The sequence below is a fragment of the Lissotriton helveticus genome, chromosome 3_1 (assembly GCF_964261635.1).
Source record: "Lissotriton helveticus chromosome 3_1, aLisHel1.1, whole genome shotgun sequence".
In the NCBI taxonomy this organism is placed as follows: Eukaryota; Metazoa; Chordata; class Amphibia; order Caudata; family Salamandridae; genus Lissotriton; species Lissotriton helveticus.
The window spans coordinates 1467493075-1467515262 of NC_136061.1; the positions used below are offsets into that span (position 1 = coordinate 1467493075).

Consider the following 22188-nt stretch of genomic DNA (forward strand, 5'->3'; position numbering starts at 1 on the left):
CATAGAAGGTGCTTCAACAAAAGAGAGGGGGACCAAGGAGCTTTTAAAGGTCCAGTGTCCATGCTCCTTAATTATAAATGTATATCAAAAAAGGGAACACTGTTCCTAATGCAAGGTGCAAAAGTCACCCATGCAAGAGGGTGCAAAAAGTCACCCGTTTAAAAACAGGGAAAGAAAAGAAAAAGAACAGGGATCCTAGGTAACAGTCCCCACTAGTGATAGGAAAACCACATAGTTGTCCTCTGTTGCCCTCACACACCCCGAAAGGTGTCATGCTTCATCATCGGGCAGTTGCTCCTTGTAGGGCCGGCACTGCAATTCCCTACGGGTCCCCCGAAGGATCTCTTTATCGGAGATCTTTTTATAGGACTGTCGGTTGATGCATGTGGGTGTGTGGGGTGTGGGGGATGGGTTATCGTGTTCAATTGAGGGTAATAAAGTGACGTGCAAGTGTGATATAAAAATAGGGTCACCATGCAGCGAAGGTAAATTTTCTTTCCCTGTTTTTAAACGGGTGACTTTTTGCACCCTCTTGCATGGGTGACTTTTGCACCTTGCATTAGGAACAGTGTTCTCTTTTTTGATATACATGTACTTAGAAGGTGCCAGGCCTTGTGGGTTGGTTGGGTAACGGTTTTCTGATAATGGATCAGTAGAGCATTCTTGCTTTCATATGCTGGGTGGGGGTGGGGTCTGTGGAGGAAACAGCGTTAAACATTCCTATTTCGAACAGGAAATTCTAGTATGCTTGCGTCATTGGGTGGAGTTTGGGTGTGGTAGGTTGTAGGGAGTGGATGGGATGGGGTTTTGATGTGGGGGGTTGTACTGTTTATCAGGGCCAGCGTGGGATGCAAACAGTAGAAAATGGGAAAGTATCAGCTGCTGCTGCCAAATATTATGTCATACACAGAGAACTAATTCTTCATAATGGTGGAGAATAGTAGTTTGAGTATAGCAGAATTTTCACATTCTCAGCTGGAATGTCAATGGTTTGAGAGCAGATGCCAAGCATAGATATGTTAAGGAGGAGTTAACTATTTTCAAAGAGCAACTCGTTTGCTTATAGGGGACCCACCTAAGCTTGCGGGATGTTAAGAAATTGGAACGGCTGGGCTACAGGATAATTGCAGCTTCAGGCTGCGAGACACCCAAAAAGAGGCTTTTGTGGCGTGCTATAAATCACAAGTGGTTAGTGAAGAAAGTCTATATTGATAAAATGGGACAATCATTTATAGCACAAGTAATGTCAACTAATTGTCAGCTCACGCTGTAAGCCCTGTATAACACAGATGATCCCTCTGTTTTTTAATATTCTTTTAATGGAATTAAGTCAATGGAAGGACCTGATCATACTTTTTGGAGATTTCAACTTGATACTTGATCCAGGACTGCATTCAACATCTCGGATAGAGGTAGCTTCATTGGCATATGAGGAGCTCACGATGGGACCTTAATCAGATTATGGACTCTCGCCCTCCTGGATGTCTGGCGGGCTTGCTCGGGGTTCACGCCTGGCTTTCCATTTTACTCGGACCTGCACAATATGATGTTGCAGAGCGATATGTTCATAGCAAGTCACGGTTTCCACTCCGCTCTTAATATCAAGAAGCAGCCACAAATTCACTCTGAGCATATCACTCTCCCACTTTTATTTAGTTTTAATTTTAGTGCAGAAAGGGCAAAACCTCCACAGTGGTCATTTGACCGTAAATTATAAAGGGTCCAGTGTAAATTAAGGCCATGGCTTTCTTTTTAAGGGAATCTTTCACTTTTTATGATACGTCTGCTTCATCTACTAATGTTTGGGATGTGCTCAAAACACATTTCAAACACTAGTATGACAATACAGTTTGACAATACAGTGGGACCGTGAGGAGCTTCTGAACTTGGAAATAGAGTATTGTAACTGTTTGGTCAATCAGTATGTATATCAAGCAGATTTGAGATTTGAAGAATTGACGTCTATTCGGATGATAATTCAGAAAAGGGTTTGGGATAGGGCCCTTTTGAAAAATCGCAGAATAGACAAGAATAGTGAAGAGATGGGGCATGTACTTGCTTATCAGATTCAATATCGCATTTCCAAAATGGTCCTCACTAGCATACGAAGCCTTTCTGGTCAAATTGTTTCAAAATCTGAGAGTGTCCTGGCTGTTTTTCAGGAATTCAACACAGATTTATAAGCGGAAGATATACATACCTCACTTGCTAGGGTAAATGAGTATCTTCAGGGGGTGAATTTGCCAACATTAAAAGCTACCCGCTGAGATGTATTAGGGTCTCCTAACACGATAATTGAGACTACGAAAGCCCATTTCAATTGCCAAAGCATCAGGCCCAGACTTTATTTCGACTGAGTTTTACAAAGCTTTCACTGAAATACTTATTCCTCACTTCATGGAACTAGTTAATTCTTCTTCCTTTCATTCAAGTTTTCCAGCATCATGGGCGGAAATGTATATTGTGTTTAAAAAAAGAAAAGAGATAGATGCCCCTAACTGTGGCTCATATTGGCCGATTTCATTAATGAATGCCAATGATAAGATATATAATTTGGACTGAACCAATCATCTCTCATGTTATATCTATCTTGGTGGATACCATGCGTCATGGGTCTATCCCGGCACGGGACATTTCAGTTCATATTTATCTTGCCACAGCACCTTGGAGGTCGCAGAGGAATTGCGTATGCTGCTCGCAATTATCATGTTGGATGATGAAAAAGTGTTCAACTGGGTCTCTTGGAATTTCTTATGGTTGGCTATGGATCTTATGGGTCTGGGTGGAAATTTTGTAGCCACTGTTAAATCTCTTTACTGTTCGTTGATGGCTCAAATTGTTACTATGGGAAGTAAATTGAATAGGAGCAATATTAATTGGGGGCTAGATGGGGCTGTACTTTGCTTCACCTGTTCTTTTTCCTATATTTGGAACCTTATATTCAAAAGCTTAAGGAAGCAGACTGTATAACCACGGTCAAGCTTAATCTGTTCAGCACAAAAGTCCTGGCATATGCTGATAACATTGCTATCATGACATCCTCTCCGTCTAATGCCCTCTCTAATATTGAAAGGGTGGCGGACCAATTTGTGAGGAGGTTCCCGGTCCGGCTCATCCACAATGGCGGAGAATCGTCACCTCACTGGCTCAGAGCCAGGAGCAGAAAAAAAATACTAATTCAATATTGTGTTTTTTTTAAGCCGCTGGTTCAGCCAGTGTGTGCAGGGAGGGGCAGTCCATTGCATGGTAGGGGAAAGGAAGAGAGCTTTGTGCCCTCTTTAAGTGCTAATATGTGTTTGGCCGGCCATCTCAGGCTGACCAAAACACACATGCACACTTAGGTTTCTCTAGCCCAGCTGTATTGAAGAGCCGGGCTAGAAAAACCCCACGGACTCCATGACCTGAGTAGAGTGTCTTTCCAGCCCGCTCATGCAGCGCGGGGATTAGACAGGTAGTATGTGACGTATTCACAATGTCTGCTGGGACAAGGAAGCCCCAGCAGCAATGCGATGCGGGAGGCCGCCGGCAGCAGAAGAGTTTAACTTTTTATTTTTTATTATGAACAGTCTCTCGTCCCCCATCCCCCTCCCACGATCCCCTCCTGCGCTCCCCCCACATGTCCCCCACGCCGCCTCCCCCTGCCCTCCACTTCTTGGATGTGTCCAATGCCAATGGGGTTATTGTAATATAAAACAAGGTTATTACATATCTCAAGTATTCTCGCTATGTTAAAAAAGCTACATAATTAAGGGTCTAGATAGCCACTTCAATTCGAGAAATGGCAAGAGTTAATTATGATGAACTCTACCACTAATCTTTAGCTTTCAGAAAATGGGATAAATTGCATCTGGGTTTATAGGCAGATACAAGTTAATTAAAATGGTTATCTTGCCAGTCTTACTGTATTTGTTTCGGACACTTCCATTATTTTTACCAAAAGCATTTTTTTTTAAAAGTGGAAGCAGACAGGGAACAACTTATGTGGCACTATAAAAAAAAACACTGGGCGCAATACTATCTGCTTCTTCCCCGTGATATGGGTGAAATTGCACTCCTATGTCTCTGCCTTTATTTTTTGTCCTCTTTCTCTTTTCAACTTTCGGCTGTAATGGGCCTAGGTAGATGGCAGTTGGCAGGCCTGTGTTCAGACTAAGTTTAATTCCAGAATGCGTTCCAGCCTTCCAAAGGGATGGTGGATACTGTGTACTTCAAACACACTATATATATATTTTTTAATTTTTTTTTATTATCAATAACGTCAAATATCAAAGCGGCAATACAGACATTGTGCAGTTTAGTTCCTTGTTTGGTGGAGTTACATACATTCGTACATAAATACTTTCGACATACAATGTTACATTTCTCTTCGGTGAACAGTTTCTACAGTACCCTTATCCCATTCCTGTCCCCTCCCGTCTAATCATTCCTCGTCCAAGCTATCGCATTCCGACTCTGGCAGTGTATCGCAAATGTCCCCTCGGTAAGTGTTCCAGGCCGCCCATATGTTATTCCATTTGCGTGGGCTTCCTCTGGTGGCATACACTGTGCGTTCGGTTATTATAGTAAGATCCATGTTCCTGCACCAGGCTGCTAGTGATGGTTTCTCTGCCGCTCCCCATTTCTGCGCTATATCCCGTTTAGCAATCATGAGCCTCAATGTGACCCAGGTTTGTCCATGCCGTGTGAGGTCATTAGGCTCCCATATATTTAGTAAGCACCGTCGTGGTTCTGGTGTAAGGTATACCTCCATTATTTGTGATATTGTGCGTAGGATCTGACGCCAATAGTCTACTATCACCGGGCATTCCCATATTGTGTGGAGAAAGGTACCCTCTTCCCCACAACCCCGGAGGCAATATGGGTGTTGTGCCCTCTGTAGTTTATGTAGAGAGGTTCTAGTGTAGTATATGCGATGTAGGATTTTAAGCTGCACTAACCAAAGTTTAGCAGAGATTCCCACCTCCTTAGGTGATGCCAGAGCTTCTAGCCATTCTGAATCGTCCATTTCTCCTACTTCTGCTACCCATTTCCCTTGCAGTGCCGATGTGGGGTCTAGTAGGTTATTCAGGATCTTCCTGTAAGTAAGCAATGTAGCGCTTTTCTGAATATGGTCAGTGTTGGAACTGGCCCTTCTTGCAGGGTCATCCTCAAACTTTTTGCTTCTTCCTCCCTTATTTTTCCTGACCCGTGGCTGTTGGCAATAGGACTCTGCGCGCTTTACCACTGCTGATCAGTGCTAAAGTGCATATGCTCTCTGTGTAAATTGTTATTCTGATTGAATATACATGTTTGGCATATTTGATTCACCATGAAGTCCCTAGTAAAGTGCACTGGGTGTGCCAGGGCTGGTGATGACAAATGCTACTAGTGGGCCTGCAGCACTGATTGTGCCACCCACAGGAGTAGCCCTAAAATGATGTCTCAGGCCTGACACTGCAGTGCCTGTGTACAGTTTAGAACTGCCATGTCCTCCTGGTCAGTGTCCCCACTGACCAGGCCTAACCCTTCCCTTTTTGTGCACATCAGTCACCCCTATGGAAGGCCCAAGGTACCCCCCTGGGCAGGGTGCAGTGTATGTAAAAGGTAGAGCATGTACTGGTGCAGGTGACATGCTCTGGTAGTGAATGGCAGCCATTTTCGTTTTTCACTACTGTAAGGCTATCTTGCTCCAAAGGTTAACATGGGGGATGCTGGCTACAGTGGTTAACAGCATTTCTTCCCATAGGAACAAGATAGGACATAAGTATCTAGTATCCCTGAACTCAGAATTTAATAACACATCTTTTAGGAAAGGTTGTTTTTAAATCCTGTGTTTGAGAACAGCACTTTTAGAAAGTTGCTGTTCTCTTGTCTGACCCTTCTGTGTGCCTGGGCCTGTTTGTGTATTGACTGTCTGGTTTGAGAGTGACAGGGGCTGGGGGATTCCCCGGGAGGCTGGATGAGTCAGCACTAGGCTGAATGACTGCAATTGCAACTGGAGTGGTGGGAGGAGTTAGCACCTGGGCTGAATAGGGCTGTGCCTGCCTTCCACAATGCTGGCTCCACTCCCCTGCTGGGAGGCTGAGGACCCTGCCCCTCACTTTGAAAGGAAAGATGCAGCCAGCAAACTAAAGTGCTCAGGATCCACCCAGAACTGGTTCAGACCGGGCTCAGGGCCCACATGCACCAAGAGAACAAAGACTTTAGGGGTATAAGTACAGGACCCCTGACAACAGAAAATTAGATCATCCTGGAAATCAAGAAGGAACCTCTGCCAAGGAGAAAGCTGAAACTGAAGAAGGAAGACTGTCCTGCTGGGTATACACCCGTTACAACGCATCTTTTACTCCGCACTACCATTACAACGCGACTTTTACTCCGCATACCATTACAACGCATTGCGCTGGGGGGCGCTCTAGGATAGGGAATAAGTATAATTTACTATCCAACACCTTCCCTAGGGTCCACGGGGACTGGAGTTAGAATAGTAAATTATACTTACCACTATCCAGCACCCCAAAGCGCTATGCGTTGTAATGATATGCGTTGTAAAAGTCGCGTTGTAACGGTATGCGGAGTAAAAGTATGCGGAGTAACATGGTACATCCGTCCTGCTGTTGCTCTGCTGGACTGACCTGTTGCTTTGCTGCCAAGGAGAGGGGAAGGACTATTGCTTTGTGCTGTGTCCCCTTGCTTGAAGGAATCTACAAGGGCCTGAGAAGAGCTGGCTCCCTGTTTTGAAGTCCCAGGAACAAAAGGACTTCACCCCCAGCTTCCCTGAACTCTGCTGAGAGAGTTCTGTCCTTCCTAGAGTGCTTGATCCAGTTGTGGGGCCTCTGGAAGTTGTACCTGAGCTGGGAAGCTTGAAACTAAGCTTGAGTGACTTTTGAAACTGAAAAGTGTCGCATCGCACGCTTGCGGAGCGCATCCCCGACAGTGCGAGAAGTTTCCCGCCGCTACGGAGGTCGAAATCGTCGCAGTGCCTGACGCCGCTGCCAGAGACGTCGCATCCTTCGTTTGCGGGACGCACCAGACCGGTGCGGGAGAATCGAACATCGCTGCGAGTATCGTCGCAGAGCCTGTCGTCGCTGGGTGAGATCGCCGCACCGCTTGCTTGCGGGCCGCAACACGTCGCTGCGAGCATCGACGCAGAATCAACGCATCGAGGAGCTGCGAGAGAGAGGATCCCCGCTGGACCGCGCATCGTCGCCCCGGAGATCGTTGCAGCCCCTACGAGATTGTCGCATCGTGCCTTTGCGAGAACAGACTTCCTACGGAACCTACGCATCGGAATCCATACAAGTGGCCTTCCTCCCCATACAGACCGGATTCGTCGCAACACGCCCGCTGCTGCAGCGGGGCTGTCGCATCGCCTCCCCAGGGTCTCAGGAGCAACGCATCGCTTGTTTTCCACCGCAGCAGCTTCTGGTTTTGGAACTTTGTTGCAACTAAAAGGTACTGTGAGTAAACGTGACGCAACTGTGAACTTTTCACGCATCAGTAGAGAATTCTATCGCAACGTAGAGAATTCTAACGCAACCTTAAGAACTCTTTTTGAAACCATATTCTTGAACTGTGTATGTTGGATTTTTGCTGTGTTGGTCTTGTGTAGTTTAGATTAAAAATACCTTTATTTTTCTAAACTGTTGTGGAGTCAGTTTGTGGTGTTTTCACTGTGTTACTGTGAGTGTTGGTACAAATACTTTACGCATTGCCTCTGGTTAGCCTAGACTGCTCGTGCCAAGCTACCTAGAGGGTGAGCAGGGGTTATCTCAGAGGGTTATCTCCTTGCCCTGACTAGAAGCAAGGGTCCCTATTTGGACATTGGTACCTACCTCTGCCAACTAGAGACCCCCAGATCTAACATTGGTGGTCAGGCGGTGGGATTTGAACTTGTATTTGTACTAGACCCACAGTGATTGGTGTACATCACTAGTGAGTGCAGAAAACTACGCCACCGCATACCACGTTAAGTTTTTTATTTTTGGTTCTATTTTTGATCGTAAACCCTGAAAGAATCCAAGCATCATGTCTCAGAATGGTAAACCAGCAAGTGATGTTGCAGAACTGGAGTTTGATATTGAAATGTTAAGTGATTACAAAGTAGGTCAACTTAGGCAGTTCTGCAGGAACTTTGGATGCCCCATGAAGCGCCGCTCCAAGAAGGAGGAGCTACAGGAGGCCTTATTGGCCTGGTGGGAGACCAAAGAGGCTGGGGAGACAGATGATGCAGAAGTGGATGAGGATGCACAAAGGGATGGTTTCAGGCCACAGGATCTGCCTGTGTCCAGAGCAGCCTCAAGGGCAGGCAGCAACCATTCAACTGAAAGTTTTTCCCCAGAGGAGTTGGAGGAAAACCAAAGGGCTAGAGATCATAAGTTAGAAATGTTGAGGCTTGAATTGAAGATAAAGCAAATGGAGGAAGAGAGAGAAAGGGCGGCGGAGGAGAGCAAAAATGCCCGTGCCCTGGAAGAATTGAAATTGACCTTGGCCCATGAATTAAGAATGAGGAAACTTGATATGGAGCTCAAGAGGCGTGAGGCCATGAGGGTCTCAGCTGAAGAAGAAACATGGGTAGCTCAAGAGGTGAGCTTTGCTGAGTTGGAGGTGGAGTCCAGCTCAGATGGTGGCAGCATGTTTATGATATCTAGTGCTGAGAGAAAGGTACAAACACCCAGAGATGTGGCGCCTAGCTTGAGGGAGGGAGTCGACATACACCAGGGGGTTCAGGTTTATTATGTAGTTCCAGTGGAGTGCAGTGTCCCTGAAGTAGATTGGGGGACTGGCACAGAGGACTATATTCCTAGTGGTGGGAGGGGCACTCTACTGACTCTAGATGAGAGGTACAGGGAGAGGGGTTCCCCGTGGTAGAAACCTTGGTGTTTGTGTGTGAAGACCAGCCAGAAGAGTGTGGGTTGTGTGACAGAGACAGTCAGATACTGTCTTGCCAGTCTCAGGAGAGTGGTGTGGGGTACTTGTGTGAGGCACTGGAGGGTGAGGCAAAGGGTAGCTTGGTTAACAACTGTGGGGGACTGTGTGATTCATTTGTTGGAGAGCATATTTTAAGTCCCTGTTTTCCAGAGCTATGCCAACACCCGGGGGAGTGTGAGTTCTCTGACCCCAGAGAGCTTGCATTGGAGGCAGACCTCTTGGTGGATTCCAAAGGGTCTGAAGAGGCATTGGGGAGTGATCCCAAAAGGAGTGGCTTAGATATCTTCCAGACCTGTGAGGTGGAAGAGGTTCAGTGTAGCCCAGTTAGGTCCCAGTGTAGTGGGAGGGGTGTAGGGGCTCATGTCCGGTCTCAGTGGAGAAGGAGTGAGTATGGGACGGTGTGTCTCACGGTGCCCGAAACCCAGTCTCAGGGCCTGGTGGGTTCCTTAAGGGAACACCAGGTTGGGGACCTAGACTGTACTTGTAGGCCATTTGAGGAGGATCTCCTAGTGTCTGGTGAACGGGGAGTGTCTGTAACCAGGCCTCCATCGGTTCTGGTGTCTGGCAGTGCCGCTCCATTTGGGAGGGTACAGAAGTCCAGACTGAGAGGTGAGAGGGGGAAGGAGTCCCCAGTGGGAGAACCAGTGGGTCAGGAACCAGTCGGAAGGGCTGAGTCCCCAGTGAGTGACCATGTTGACCTCACTTCCGTCCTGGGGGATCTTCCCGCGCTGTCAGGTGGACAGGGGTCGGGAGATCTGCGCCAGGCAGACTGTCACAGGACACATGAGTTGTGTGTCACCCTCAAGGGGGTACTATGTGAGTCCCCAGAAGTCCTGGCGTGCCAGGCAAATGCACAACCGCAGGTTTTGGTCCCTGGGTTGGGAGACCAGGTTCAGGATTTGCCTGACCTGGAAGGAAGGACATCTGTAACCAGTGTCCTGACCAATATGGTTCCCAGGGGTACCCCTCCAGTAGGGAGGGTGCAGCGCTCTGGAAGGGGGTGCAGAGGGAGGGAGCCCTCGCCCCTGACCCCGGTACAACCAGAGGGGTTAAACCCTCGGTTGGGAGACCAGTTGCTGGAGGGAGGTCCTGAACTTGTAGGAAAGTTGTGTTCTTGGTTGTCTTGGTGGACAGGGTTGCCCCTGGAAGGAGGGCAGGAGTCTCACCCTGGGTGTGGACTGGGCCACACCGTTGTGTTGGCCAGGTGGGTAATGTCTACCAGTATAGGCACCTCAGTGAGTGAAGTCCTGGTGCGCCAGGCAAGTGTTCCACTGCAGGGGTTAGTCCCTGGGTGGGGAAGCCAGGTTCAGGTATTGTCTGACCTGGAGGCTTGGGAGCCTAGGTTTGAGGGCCAGGCCCGGGGTATCCCCCCTGACCTGGAAAACCAGTTGCAGGATAGCACCCCTGAACTGGTGGATGAATGGTGCGGGACACCTGCCACAGGTGCCCTGGCTATTCTAGAAGGGGGTACCGCTCCAGGTGGGAGGGTACAGAGCCCCAAGGAAGAGGAGGACCGGGTGTGGGGAAGCCCACCACAGCCTCCTGTCCAGCCACTGGATACAGGTCCAGGACTGGTGGGTCAGTGCCAGAGTGTCAGACCTGACCTGACAAGAGAGGGAGTGGGCAAAGGGTGCCAAGCACCTGGGGCTACTGCCCCCCACCCTCTGACACCACAGAGGTTTGAGCGCCCTGAGAGGCATGAGGCCTGGGTCTCATCCCCGATCACTGTTGGTGGTCACTGTGGCTTGCTGTCGGTCTGTTGGGACACACCTGTGAGTAAATTAAGGTTAGGTGCTGCACAGGCGGTGTCCACAGGTGAAGAGAAGGTTTCCACATGGATTGGCATGGTGGACTCTGAGAGTATGGATAGAGTGATCCAACTGGGTTTAGGACGGCGTAGAACAGGACTGCCCTGCTGTGTGGGCCAGTTTCCGTGTTCTATCGCCTTAAGCAGGGAATCCCATCGAGGTATCGTTTGGTCTACCCTGGCTTTAGGCTGGAAGGGGGTTGTGTTGGAACTGGCCCTTCTTGCAGGGTCATCCTCAAACTTTTTGCTTCTTCCTCCTTTATTTTTCCTGACCCGTGGCTGTTGGCAATAGGACTCTGCGCACTTTACCACTGCTGATCAGTGCTAAAGTGCATATGCTCTCTGTGTAAATTGTTATTCTGATTGAATATACATGTTTGGCATATTTGTATCACCATGAAGTCCCTAGTAAAGTGCACTGGGTGTGCCAGGGCTGGTGATGACAAATGCTACTAGTGGGCCTGCAGCACTGATTGTGCCACCCACAGGAGTAGCCCTAAAATGATGTCTCAGGCCTGACACTGCAGTGCCTGTGTGCAGTTTAGAACTGCCATGTCCTCCTGGTCAGTGTCCCCACTGACCAGGCCTAACCCTTCCCTTTTTGTGCACATCAGTCACCCCTATGGAAGGCCCAAGATACCCCCCTGGGCAGGGTGCAGTGTATGTAAAAGGTAGAGCATGTACTGGTGCAGGTGACATGCTCTGGTAGTGAATGGCAGCCATTTTCGTTTTTCACTACTGTAAGGCTATCTTGCTCCATAGGTTAACATGGGGGATGCTGGCTACAGTGGTTAACAGCATTTCTTCCCATAGGAACAAGATAGGACATAAGTATCTAGTATCCCTGAACTCAGAATTTAATAACACATCTTTTAGGAAAGGTTGTTTTTAAATCCTGTGTTTGAGAACAGCACTTTTAGAAAGTTGCTGTTCTCTTGTCTGACCCTTCTGTGTGCCTGGGCCTGTTTGTGTATTGACTGCCTGGTTTGAGAGTGACAGGGGCTGGGGGATTCCCCGGGAGGCTGGATGAGTCAGCACTATGCTGAATGACTGCAATTGCAACTGGAGTGGTGGGAGGAGTTAGCACCTGGGCTGAATAGGGCTGTGCCTGCCTTCCACAATGCTGGCTCCACCCCCCTGCTGGGAGGCTGAGGACCCTGCCCCTCACTCTGAAAGGAAAGATGCAGCCAGCAAAACAAAGTGCTCAGGATCCACCCAGAACTGGTTCAGACCGGGCTCAGGACCCACATGCACCAAGAGAACAAAGACTTTAGGGGTATAAGTACAGGACCCCTGACAACAGAAAATTAGATCATCCTGGAAATCAAGAAGGAACCTCTGCCAAGGAGAAAGCTGAAACTGAAGAAGGAAGACTGTCCTGCTGTTGCTCTGCTGGACTGACCTGTTGCTTTGCTGCCAAGGAGAGGGGAAGGACTTTTGATTTGTGCTGTGTCCCCTTGCTTGAAGGAATCTCCAAGGGCCTGAGAAGAGCTGGCTCCCTGTTTTGAAGTCCCAGGAACAAAAGGACTTCACCCCCAGCTTCCCTGAACTCTGCTGAGAGAGTTCTGTCCTTCCTAGAGTGCTTGATCCAGTTGTGGGGCCTCTGGAAGTTGTACCTGAGCTGGGAAGCTTGAAACTAAGCTTGAGTGACTTTTGAAACTGAAAAGTGTCGCATCGCTCGCTTGCGGAGCGCATCCCCGACAGTGCGAGAAGTTTCCCGCCGCTACGGAGGTCGAGATCGTCACAGCGCCTGACGCCGCTGCCAGAGACGTCGCATCCTTCGTTTGCGGGACGCACCAGACCGGTGCGGGAGAATCGAACATCGCTGCGAGTATCGTCGCAGAGCCTGTCGTCGCTGGGTGAGATCGCCGCACCGCTTGCTTGCGGGCCGCATCACGTCGCTGCGAGCATCGTCGCAGAATCGACGCATCGAGGAGCTGCGAGAGAGAGGATCCCTGCTGGACCGCGCATCGTCGCCCCGGAGATCTTTGCAGCCCCTACGAGATCGTCGCATCGTGCCTTTGCGAGAACAGACTTCCTACGGAACCTATGCATCGGAATCCATACAAGTGGCCTTCCTCCCCATACAGACCGGATTCGTCGCAACACGCCCGCTGCTGCAGCGGGGCTGTCGCATCGCCTCCCCAGGGTCTCAGGAGCAACGCATCGCTTGTTTTCCACCGCACCAGCTTCTGCTTTTGGAACTTTGTTGCAACTAAAAGGTACTGTGAGTAAACGTGACGCAACTGTGAACTTTTCACGCATCAGTAGAGAATTCTATCGCAACGTAGATAATTCTAACGCAACCTTAAGAACTCTTTTTGAAACCATATTCTTGAACTGTGTATGTTGGATTTTTGCCGTGTTGGTCTTGTGTAGTTTAGATTAAAAATACCTTTATTTTTCTAAACTGTTGTGGAGTCAGTTTGTGGTGTTTTCACTGTGTTACTGTGTGTGTTGGTACAAATACTTTACGCATTGCCTCTGGTTAGCCTAGACTGCTCGTGCCAAGCTACCTAGAGGGTGAGCAGGGGTTATCTCAGAGGGTTATCTCCTTGCCCTGACTAGAAGCAAAGGTCCCTATTTAGACAGTGGTACCTACCTCTGCCAACTAGAGACCCCCAGATCTAACAGTCAGTCAGTAAGCGATCTTCTAGCGGGGCTGCCTCCGGGACCTCAGAGTCTGGTGGGATGACTGTTAATAATGCGTGCTGTATCTGTATGTATCTGTATACCTCATTTGGACCCAGGTCATATTGTTGCTGGAGCTGGGTGAAGGGCATCACTGTTCCTTTGTCCCACAAATCCCCCACTGTGGAGATCCCTTTATTATCCCATTGTGTAAATCCTTTACTGCTCCACAGCAGCCCTAGCTCTTTGGTATCCCGGAGCGGGGTGAGTTTAGTGTTAGTCCCTTCCACCCTAGTTTTGCCTGTGCTTTGTGCCATATCATGACCGTATGGTTTGTTGGCCCTATCATTCTCAACATTAGCCTTCTGTCGTAAAGTGCTGCTAGTATATTGTTTGCTCCCAGTTGTGCCCTATCCGCCCTATATCCTGGGTCTTCATGGGGTGCGTGGATCCATTGATTTATGACTTTAAGTTGTGTCGCCCAGTAATATAACTGTAGATTCGGAAGTGCAATCCCTCCATCATACCAGCTTTAGTGTAATTTCACCTGTGCTATACGTGCCGGGCAGTGACCACAATTAAGATTCGACACCTGTGCCGCCACCTGCGTAAAGTAGCGGGGTGGTATCAAGTAGGGTGTGTTGTCAAGGACGTACAGAAATCTGGGCAGGGCCATCATTTTGTATAATGCTGCTCTACCCAAGAGTGTAAGAGGCAAAGGCGCCCAGTGTGTCACATCACGTTTTAACCGTTGTAAGGGGGGTATCAGATTTTTAGTGACAAAGTCTACCAGGTCTTTTGTGATATGAATTCCTAAATATTTAAAGGAGTCCTCTGCTAGCATTAGGGGGCAATCGACTGGGAGCACCGGTGTCGGCCAATGTAGAATGTAAATAACTGATTTGGACCAGTTGATCTTGTATCCCGATACTTTCCCGAGGGTGTCGCAAATTAGAAGAAGTTCCGGAATGCCGCGTTCAGGGTCCGTAAGATAAACCAACATGTCATCAGCATAAAGCGAGAGACGGTCTTCCCATCCCTCTTTCCAATGGATTCCTTTTAATAGCGGGGTCTTCCTAATTAGTGTCGCTAAAGGTTCTAACACTAGTGCAAACAATAGTGGCGACAGAGGACACCCCTGGCGTGTCCCTCTCGCCAGTGATATTCCAGCTGATGTGTGGCCATTGGCTTTTACTCTGGCCAATGGGTTAGTGTATAAAAGCCGTATCCATGCTCTAAATTTGGGACCAAATCCCATGTGCGTCAGCACCGCAAAGAGGTACTGCCAAGATACCATATCGAATGCCATTGTCGCATCTAGGGATAATATCACCGCCTGTTCTGATAGCGTGGAAGCCTGTGCCAGTGCCCCGCGCACTCGTCGGAGATTTAGGGCCGTATTTCTGTTGGGCATGAAACCCGATTGATCTGAGTGTACTAGCTGCGGGAGGTGAACCATCAGTCTAGTCGCCAATATTTTAGCTAGGATTTTAGTTTCTACATTGAGAAGTGATATCGGGCGGTATGAGGTGCATTCTGTCGGTGGCTTTCCTGGCTTAGGGATCGCTATAATCGTTGCTATACGCAGGTCCAGCGGAAGCTCAGTCTTTTCCAGGCTCTCATTATACATTGCTAATAGAGGTGTATTGACTGTCTCCGCCACTTGTTTGTACCATTCTATGGGGATTCAGTTGGGCCCTAGCGCTTTCCCTGATTGTATCGAGTGGATTGCCGTTTGTACCTCATACAATGTAACGTCTGTGTCCAATTCTATGGCCGCCTCTGACGCAAGGGTTTGCATCTCGACATGTCTTAGTGATTCCCCTGCCTCCGCGTCTGTCACTCCCGATGTTGGAGTGTAGATCTCCCTGAAATAGTCCGCTAGTGTATGTATTATGTCCTCCGGGTGTGTCTGTAATTGTCCTGTCTTTGTCCGTAGCTGCCTTATGCCCTTGGCCCCATCCCCCCGTCTATCTAACCAGGCCAACATTTTACTAGCTTTGTCGCCTATGTCGTAGATTTTATGTCTAGTTGCTGTGATGTTATCAACCGTTCGTCTTTGTAAGTAGTCCTTATGTTGCTGTTGTCAGAGGCACAGGGTGTGTGCCGTGTCTGGTGATGGGTCCTCTGTGTGTGCTGTGTCAGTTGTTTGTAAAGACAATTCTAGTTCTGCCAGTTCTCTCTGCTGTGTTCGTTTATGCCCGGTTATAGAAGTCATTGCTTGACCTCTAAGGACCGTATTGTATGCCTCCCATACTATTATAGGCAATTCTACTGATGTCGTATTTTCCTGAAAATAATGTTTTGTGGTTTTTATGAGTTCCTTCTTGATGTCAGGAACTTTAAGATAGTTAGGGTAAATAGGGTATATTTGACGGCGGGACTTCTCTCGGCAAGAGAGGCTAAGTATCATTATGGAGTGATCAGAAATGCCCCTGGGTTTTATCTCCACCTCTTCAACGTTGTGTAGTCCGCCGCTCGGCATCAGAAAGTAATCTACCCGGGACAGACTGTTATGTACTGTGGAGTGGAATGTGTATTGACGAGCAGTGAGTTGCGTGTGTCTCCATACATCTACCAACCCCATAGCTTCTAGGAAGCCACCGAACCGGGAGGAATTGGATGGTTGTGGACGTGCTGGGAACCTGTCTATCATGGTATCTACTGTAGAGTTGAAATCTCCCCCCACTATTAGGTCCCCCTCTGGAAGAGTAAGGAGGAATTCGCCAAGTGCCGGAAATGCCACTGATTGAAGTGCCGGTGGTATATAGACTGAAACTACTACCAGAAGTCTACCCTCCCACTGTCCTTGTACTGCTGCAAATCGTCCCTGATCGTCTACCTTAGTTTGCATAATTATGAAAGGAGATGCCTTTCTTACCAGGATCCCTGTCCCCCTGGAGCCCGAGGAGAATTCTGAGTGTATTATGATTTTGTACCCCCAACGGTCCATTGCCTTGCATGCCGCTCCCATGAGGTGTGTCTCTTGTAAGAGCGCTATCGCTGGGCCATGTCGTTTCAGGGCCTGTAGTACCAGACCCCTTTTTATCTTATCCCCTAATCCCCGAACATTCCACGTTACAATTTTTAGAGGGGCTACCGGGGTGGCTCGTAGGGTTTTGCCACCGTGGTTAGACTGCGATTCTAGCGCCATGAGTGTGGTGTGTTTGTGAGGGGGGCCTCTGCTCTACGGACTTTCCAGTTTTGTTGTCTGTCGATCTGAACCCGGACTTATCAGTCCAGTGTTGAAACTTGCCACCAAGTATACATCTCCATGTCTCAAACATGTTTCTTTTAAACTCCCCTAAGGTTCTGCCATTTGAACTCTGCTACGCTTTGCCCTCATTGCCACAACTTATCACATAAAAACTTAACAAAGTAACAACTTCCCCTCCCTGGTTCGCCCCCACCCTCCCTGCCTACCTGCTCAACGGACCTATAACTGCCCGCCGCCCCAACTCAGCAGAGTGCTTTTTCCCCTCCCCAACCATAGTACTTGCTTGTCAGGGGTAGAGGGTCCGTTGGAAGCGCTAACCCTTCCTGCCCTCCAAGGCTCGCCTCAGTCCAGTGTCCATAGCCGACCCAACCAAAGGTTCTAAGCAACTGTGTGTTCTGCCAGGGTTCGTTCAGGTGCCTCTCCTGTCTCTAACCTTCCCCCTCCATTACCGGCTCTGGTGAGTGTTCTTGATCCATGCATTTTGATGTTTGACTTCTCGGACCGTCTTCTTCCTCTCGTCGGCGGTGATTCTTGTTCCCCCTGTTGGTATTGCCTACAGTCCTCCATCCTTCGAGCCAGTCATATGCCGCCTCAGGTGTCTCAAAGAACCATGTCCGGTCTTCAGCTACCAGTCTTAGTCTCGCCGGGAAGAGCATGGAGTAGGGCAATTCCTGTTCGCGTAGCGCCTTCTTGACTTCCAGAAAGCTGCGCCGACGTCTAGACACTGCTGCTGTGTAGTCTGGGAAGAAGGTGATCGTGGAGTTTTGAAATTTAGTTGGCGGGGAGACTCTTGCTGTTTGTAGGATTACATCTCTGTCTTTAAAGTTAAACAATCGATCGATTACTGGTCTCGGGGTGCTCCCAGTTTAGGACGGCCTCCAGGCACCCTGTGCGCCCACTCCACCGAGAAAAAGCTGGATAGTCCTTTGGGTTGTAATCTGGTTTTCACCAATTCCTCCACATATAGGTCCATTGCTCTTGCCCCTTAATTCTCCGGAATGCCAAGAATGCGTATATTATTTCGTCTTGAGTACCCTTCTGGGTCATCAAGCTTCTCCGATAGTAGTTTGTTCTCTGTTTCAAGGCGGGAGACGGTTGTCTGTAATTCTGATGTATCCGTTACTAGGGATTTAGTGACTATTTCCACCTCTTTGATCCTGTCCGTCATTTTGTGGAAGTCTGCCCGTAATAGAGAGATGTCTGTGGAGATCGTGCCCACCGTGGTTTGGACATTCGGTAGCGCCTTCATAATATCCTCCAGTGTGACTTTCTTCGTCGTTCCTTCGCTCTCTTTACCTGACGATGTACGGCCCTCCATTAGTGGCGGGGAGTTTTTGTGATACGCAAATTTATCCAGTTTTGTCTGTGCTGCTTGATTTCTAGGGCCCTGCCCGCCATGGCGCCATTCAGATGTGGTGATGAAGGTTCTATATAACAGTGTTTTCACTCCCAGATAGGAGTCCTCAAAGTCACTACGTTCTGGCCCGTTCTAAAGCCCTATTTGGGCAGGAAGGTTGCCGTCGGTGTGAATCTCCCCCAGTCCCAGAGTCTAGATCAGTGATCGGCCCAATTTTATAGTAAACACTTGTTTTAGGTGCGTTCGATTGTCCTGAACTCAGTTGTTTTGGCTAGTATTCCACAGGTGCAATTCCACCTTCTAGGATGTCGTGTAGACAGGCTTAGTTCCTTTGTGAGGGGGGGAAGGGTCCCGATTTTCTCTGTATCTCCTTAGCGTAATTTACTCCCCCAGCTGGTGTGAATCTCGTGCCTCAGGTCTCCCGTAGTCCTCAATCTGTCGTCTGTACAGGACACAAGCTATCTACTGGTATGTCTTCCCCTGAATCGCACTGTGTGCTTCACGTCTCTACCCATCGCTTCTTTGCTAAAGACTGTCACCAATTCCCCGTGGATCACTTCACCCCCACACTCGCTGGTGTCGTCACTGACGTCGGCCCGGTCTTCTCTATGAGCGGTCTACTACTCTCAACATATCCGAAGCAGGGGGCGGTGATTGCCACTGATTGCGCACTGTGTAACCGGTTGTCCACTTTATCCTGCTAGTAATGGTGCCCGGAGGGAAGGGGGGTGTCGGTGATTCACACACTCACCGTAATCATCAATCAGTGCTCCTTGGTCCAAGTCTCGATCATTCAGTCAGTCCGGTAGCCCCATGGACCCCAGGGGTCCGGGTGCTGCTTTATTCTTGTTTAAAAAAAATATATATATATTGTTTCTTCCGTTGTTCCCATTATTTCTTCTCCCTATTGTTTGGTCCTGCGTTACTGCATCCGCAGCTTCGCCCTTCTCTGGCTATCAAAGAGGCCCCCGTCTGTTATGCCAGTGCTTGCTCTCGCCGACACCCCTCCGCCGCTTGCCGTTCTCTGCTGCTTTCGCTCTCCGCTTTCGGGCCACTATCTACTCGAGGCCCCGGTCTCCGCCCCTTGAGTAGGCCGCTTCAGGTCACTTGTTGTTTAATCACTTCCCGGCTTCGGACTTTTACCGGAGTTCCTTCGGTCGCCGCCGCTTGGTCCCGAACGTCGGACCCAGCCTCTGGAGCTTCTTACTTGAACGGATCAGTGATCGGATATGTGGGAAAGGCTACGCTACCCCTGGAGCCTCACAACTAGGCAGCCATCCTATTCGGCCATTAGCCACGCCCCCCAAACACACTATATTTAAGACCCTGGCAGTCTTTCATAACGTCTGGACTCATATTCGTACTCGTTGTCAAATATCCAGGTTTAAGCACTGCACGGTTTAGAGGCTAATCCTAATTTTCCTCCAATTATTCAGAAGAACTATATCCAGCTCTGTCAATCCACCGGCGTGGAAAGACTTGGTCAGCTCTATGGCAAAGGCACTCTTCCTTCATTTGATTATCTACATAAGTATTTTAGGGTGCATAAGCAGGGATTTGTTCGACAACTTCAGTTTTTGGCATACCTTAGATGCTTGCCAGATAGTGACATCAGTGGTACAAAACATGCTGTGATTGGTATTGTCTTTCAAATTCTCGTGAGCAGGAGACCACCTGAGCATTATTGATCTCATGACAACTAAGTAGATGATATTCGGGTTTTTAATCTATCCCCTCAGAGATCTTTTAATGTTTCCAGCCTGAGAATTCACTCTTTTAAAGCTCTTTATAATGTGTACTATATACCCTATAACCTATTTAAAATGGGTTGCAGGTGATGGTATGGGTGGTGGTATTATTGTTGGTGGTGGTGGTATTGGAGGTATTGGTGGTAGTGGTAGTGGTGGTGGTTCTGGTGGTGGTGTGGGTGGTGGTGGTATTGGTGGTGTTGTATTGGTGGCGTGGTATTGGGGGTGGTGGTGGTATTGGTGGTGGTGTTATTGGTGGTGGTGGTATTAGTGGTGGCGGTGGTATTGGTGGTGATGGTTTTTGGTGGTATGGGTATTGGTGGTGGTGGTGTTTGTGGTGGTGGTATTGATGGTATTGTTGGTGTTGGTGGTATTGGTGGTATTGGTGGTGGTGGTGGAATTGGTGGTGGTGGTATTGGTGGTGGTGGTGGTGGTGGTATTGGTGGTGGTATTAATGGTTTGATTGGTGGTGGTGCTATTGGTGGTGGTAGTATTGGTGGTTTGATTGGTGGTGGTGGTATTGGTGGTGGTGGTATTGGTGGTGGTTGCATTGGTGGTGGTGATTGTATTGTGGCAGTGGTACTGGATGTGGTGGTAGTGGTATTGGTGGGGTGTTGGTGGTGGTGGTATTGTTGCTGGTGGTATTTATTGTATTGTTGGTGTTGGTGGTGGTGGTATTGGTGGTATTGGTGGTATTGGTGGTGGTGGTATTGTGGTAGTGGTATTGGATGTGGTGGTGGTAGTGGTATTGGTGGTGGTGTTGGTGGTGGTGGTGGTGGTGGTATTAGTGGTGGTGGTATTGTTGGTGTTGGTGTTATTGGTGATATTGGTGGAGGTGGAATTGGTGGTGATGGTATTGGTGGCGGTGGTATTGGTGGCAGTGGTATTGGTGGTTTGATTGGTGTTTGTGGTATTGGTGGTGGTGCTATTGATGATGGTTGCATTGATGGTGGTGATGGTATTGGGGTAGTGGTGTTGGATGTGGTGGTGGTGGTGGTAGTGGTATTGGTGGGGGTGTTGGTGGTGGTGGTATTTTTGGCAGTGGTGGTGGTATTGGCCTGGTGGTGGTATTGGTGGTGGTATTTGTGGGAGTGGTATTGGTGGAGGTGGTGGTATTGGTGGTGGTGGTATTGGTGGTGGTGGTGGTGGTGGTATTGTTGGTGGTGGTGTTGTTGTTGTTTAAAAAAAATGGCTTTTGAAAACAACCCGTCAGTTGACTTTAGTGCAGATGACATGTAACACACATGTCCTATTGTCAGCTTCAGCCCATTAGCACAGGATTATGTGCTACCTAGAATTCCCATGACTTAATTTGCTAAACATTTCTAAATCCATTTTACTTAGGGGGTTGAAACAGATACGAGATAATGCTGGGTTAAAGTGATTGGAAGCAGGCGCCCGTGTGACGGGGCGGCTGCGCTGCTTAAAAAACACAAGTGGATTCCACTGAAGCAGCGCATGTCCGGCCTGCAGTAAGAGAAACTCAATAAAGTAAATAGTGCCTTCAGACTAAATAACAGGTCCCGTGTAACAACCGAAGGTAAGGGGCCAGTCACTATGCGAGGGTACAAATGAAGACAAGGCTGTATTAGGAGGGACTAACAAGCCTATTAACAAATCCAAAGGCAGCATTTACGAAAGACAATGACACAAGCCAATGAAAAAATACTCTTCTACAGCAGTCTCGCAGAGTGAGCAGCGCATCCGCACTGCTACTAGGCTCGACCTAAAAAGTTCTTGTTGGGTCCTGTGTGTCATAAACTGAGAAGAAGTGACAACACTATCATTAATACATAGAGACCCGATCTGCTTTGAGTCACTGTAGCCTTATTCAGAGTCAATCATTTTCTAAGCGTATCAATATGTGGCAGAAACTCTCTGCTGCAAATGTCTTTGGCACACTGCACTTGATATTTCAGTATTTATTCCTCCATGTTCCTTACCAGTTTTCCTCTGATATCACTCTCATTTTTGTTTTTCAGAAGATAAAACCTGGACTGTGATAGGACACAATAACACCGAGCTCACCAAAGTTCAAGGGTACAGTGTTGAGCAGCCATATTCCTATACAATCAACTATGGCATTAGCATGCAACAGCTGGAGGCCATGATAAACAGCGCGGAGTACTGTGAGCAGGAAGTGGCCTACCACTGCAGGAGGTCACGGCTGCTCAATAGCCCCGGTAAGTAGGCAACTTGGTATTATCTCCAATGACTTTGCATTGACACATGGATGGAAGTCAGGCTAGAAATACATAAATGCGTTTGGAAGATTGCATTTCTGAGTACATTGGCCGAAAAATTGTCAGATGAAAATATCAACTGAAATGTATTTCTGTCACAGGTATCATGAGTATGAAATTAAATATTACTAATAGTATTAATTGAAACAATGCATGGCAGATATATTGAATTCAAGAATGTATTACAAGTTTTCTCATGTGTTCGGAGTTTGATATCATTTCACAGAGATTCATCCAATGCATGTTTTCTAATTAGCCCTCGACGTGACCTTCGG

At 48.3% G+C, this 22188-nt stretch overlaps 1 protein-coding gene across 1 annotated transcript in view; it reads left to right on the forward strand.

Annotated features, from left to right (window-relative positions):
• LOC144824267 (contactin-associated protein-like 5) overlaps window positions 1-22188 on the forward strand; it is a 1441011-nt gene that overhangs the window by 993877 nt on the left and 424946 nt on the right. Inside the window, exon 14 of the mRNA XM_078683402.1 lies at window positions 21653-21853. Coding sequence (XP_078539528.1) covers window positions 21653-21853 — 201 coding nt within the window. The remainder of the gene's footprint in view (window positions 1-21652; window positions 21854-22188) is intronic.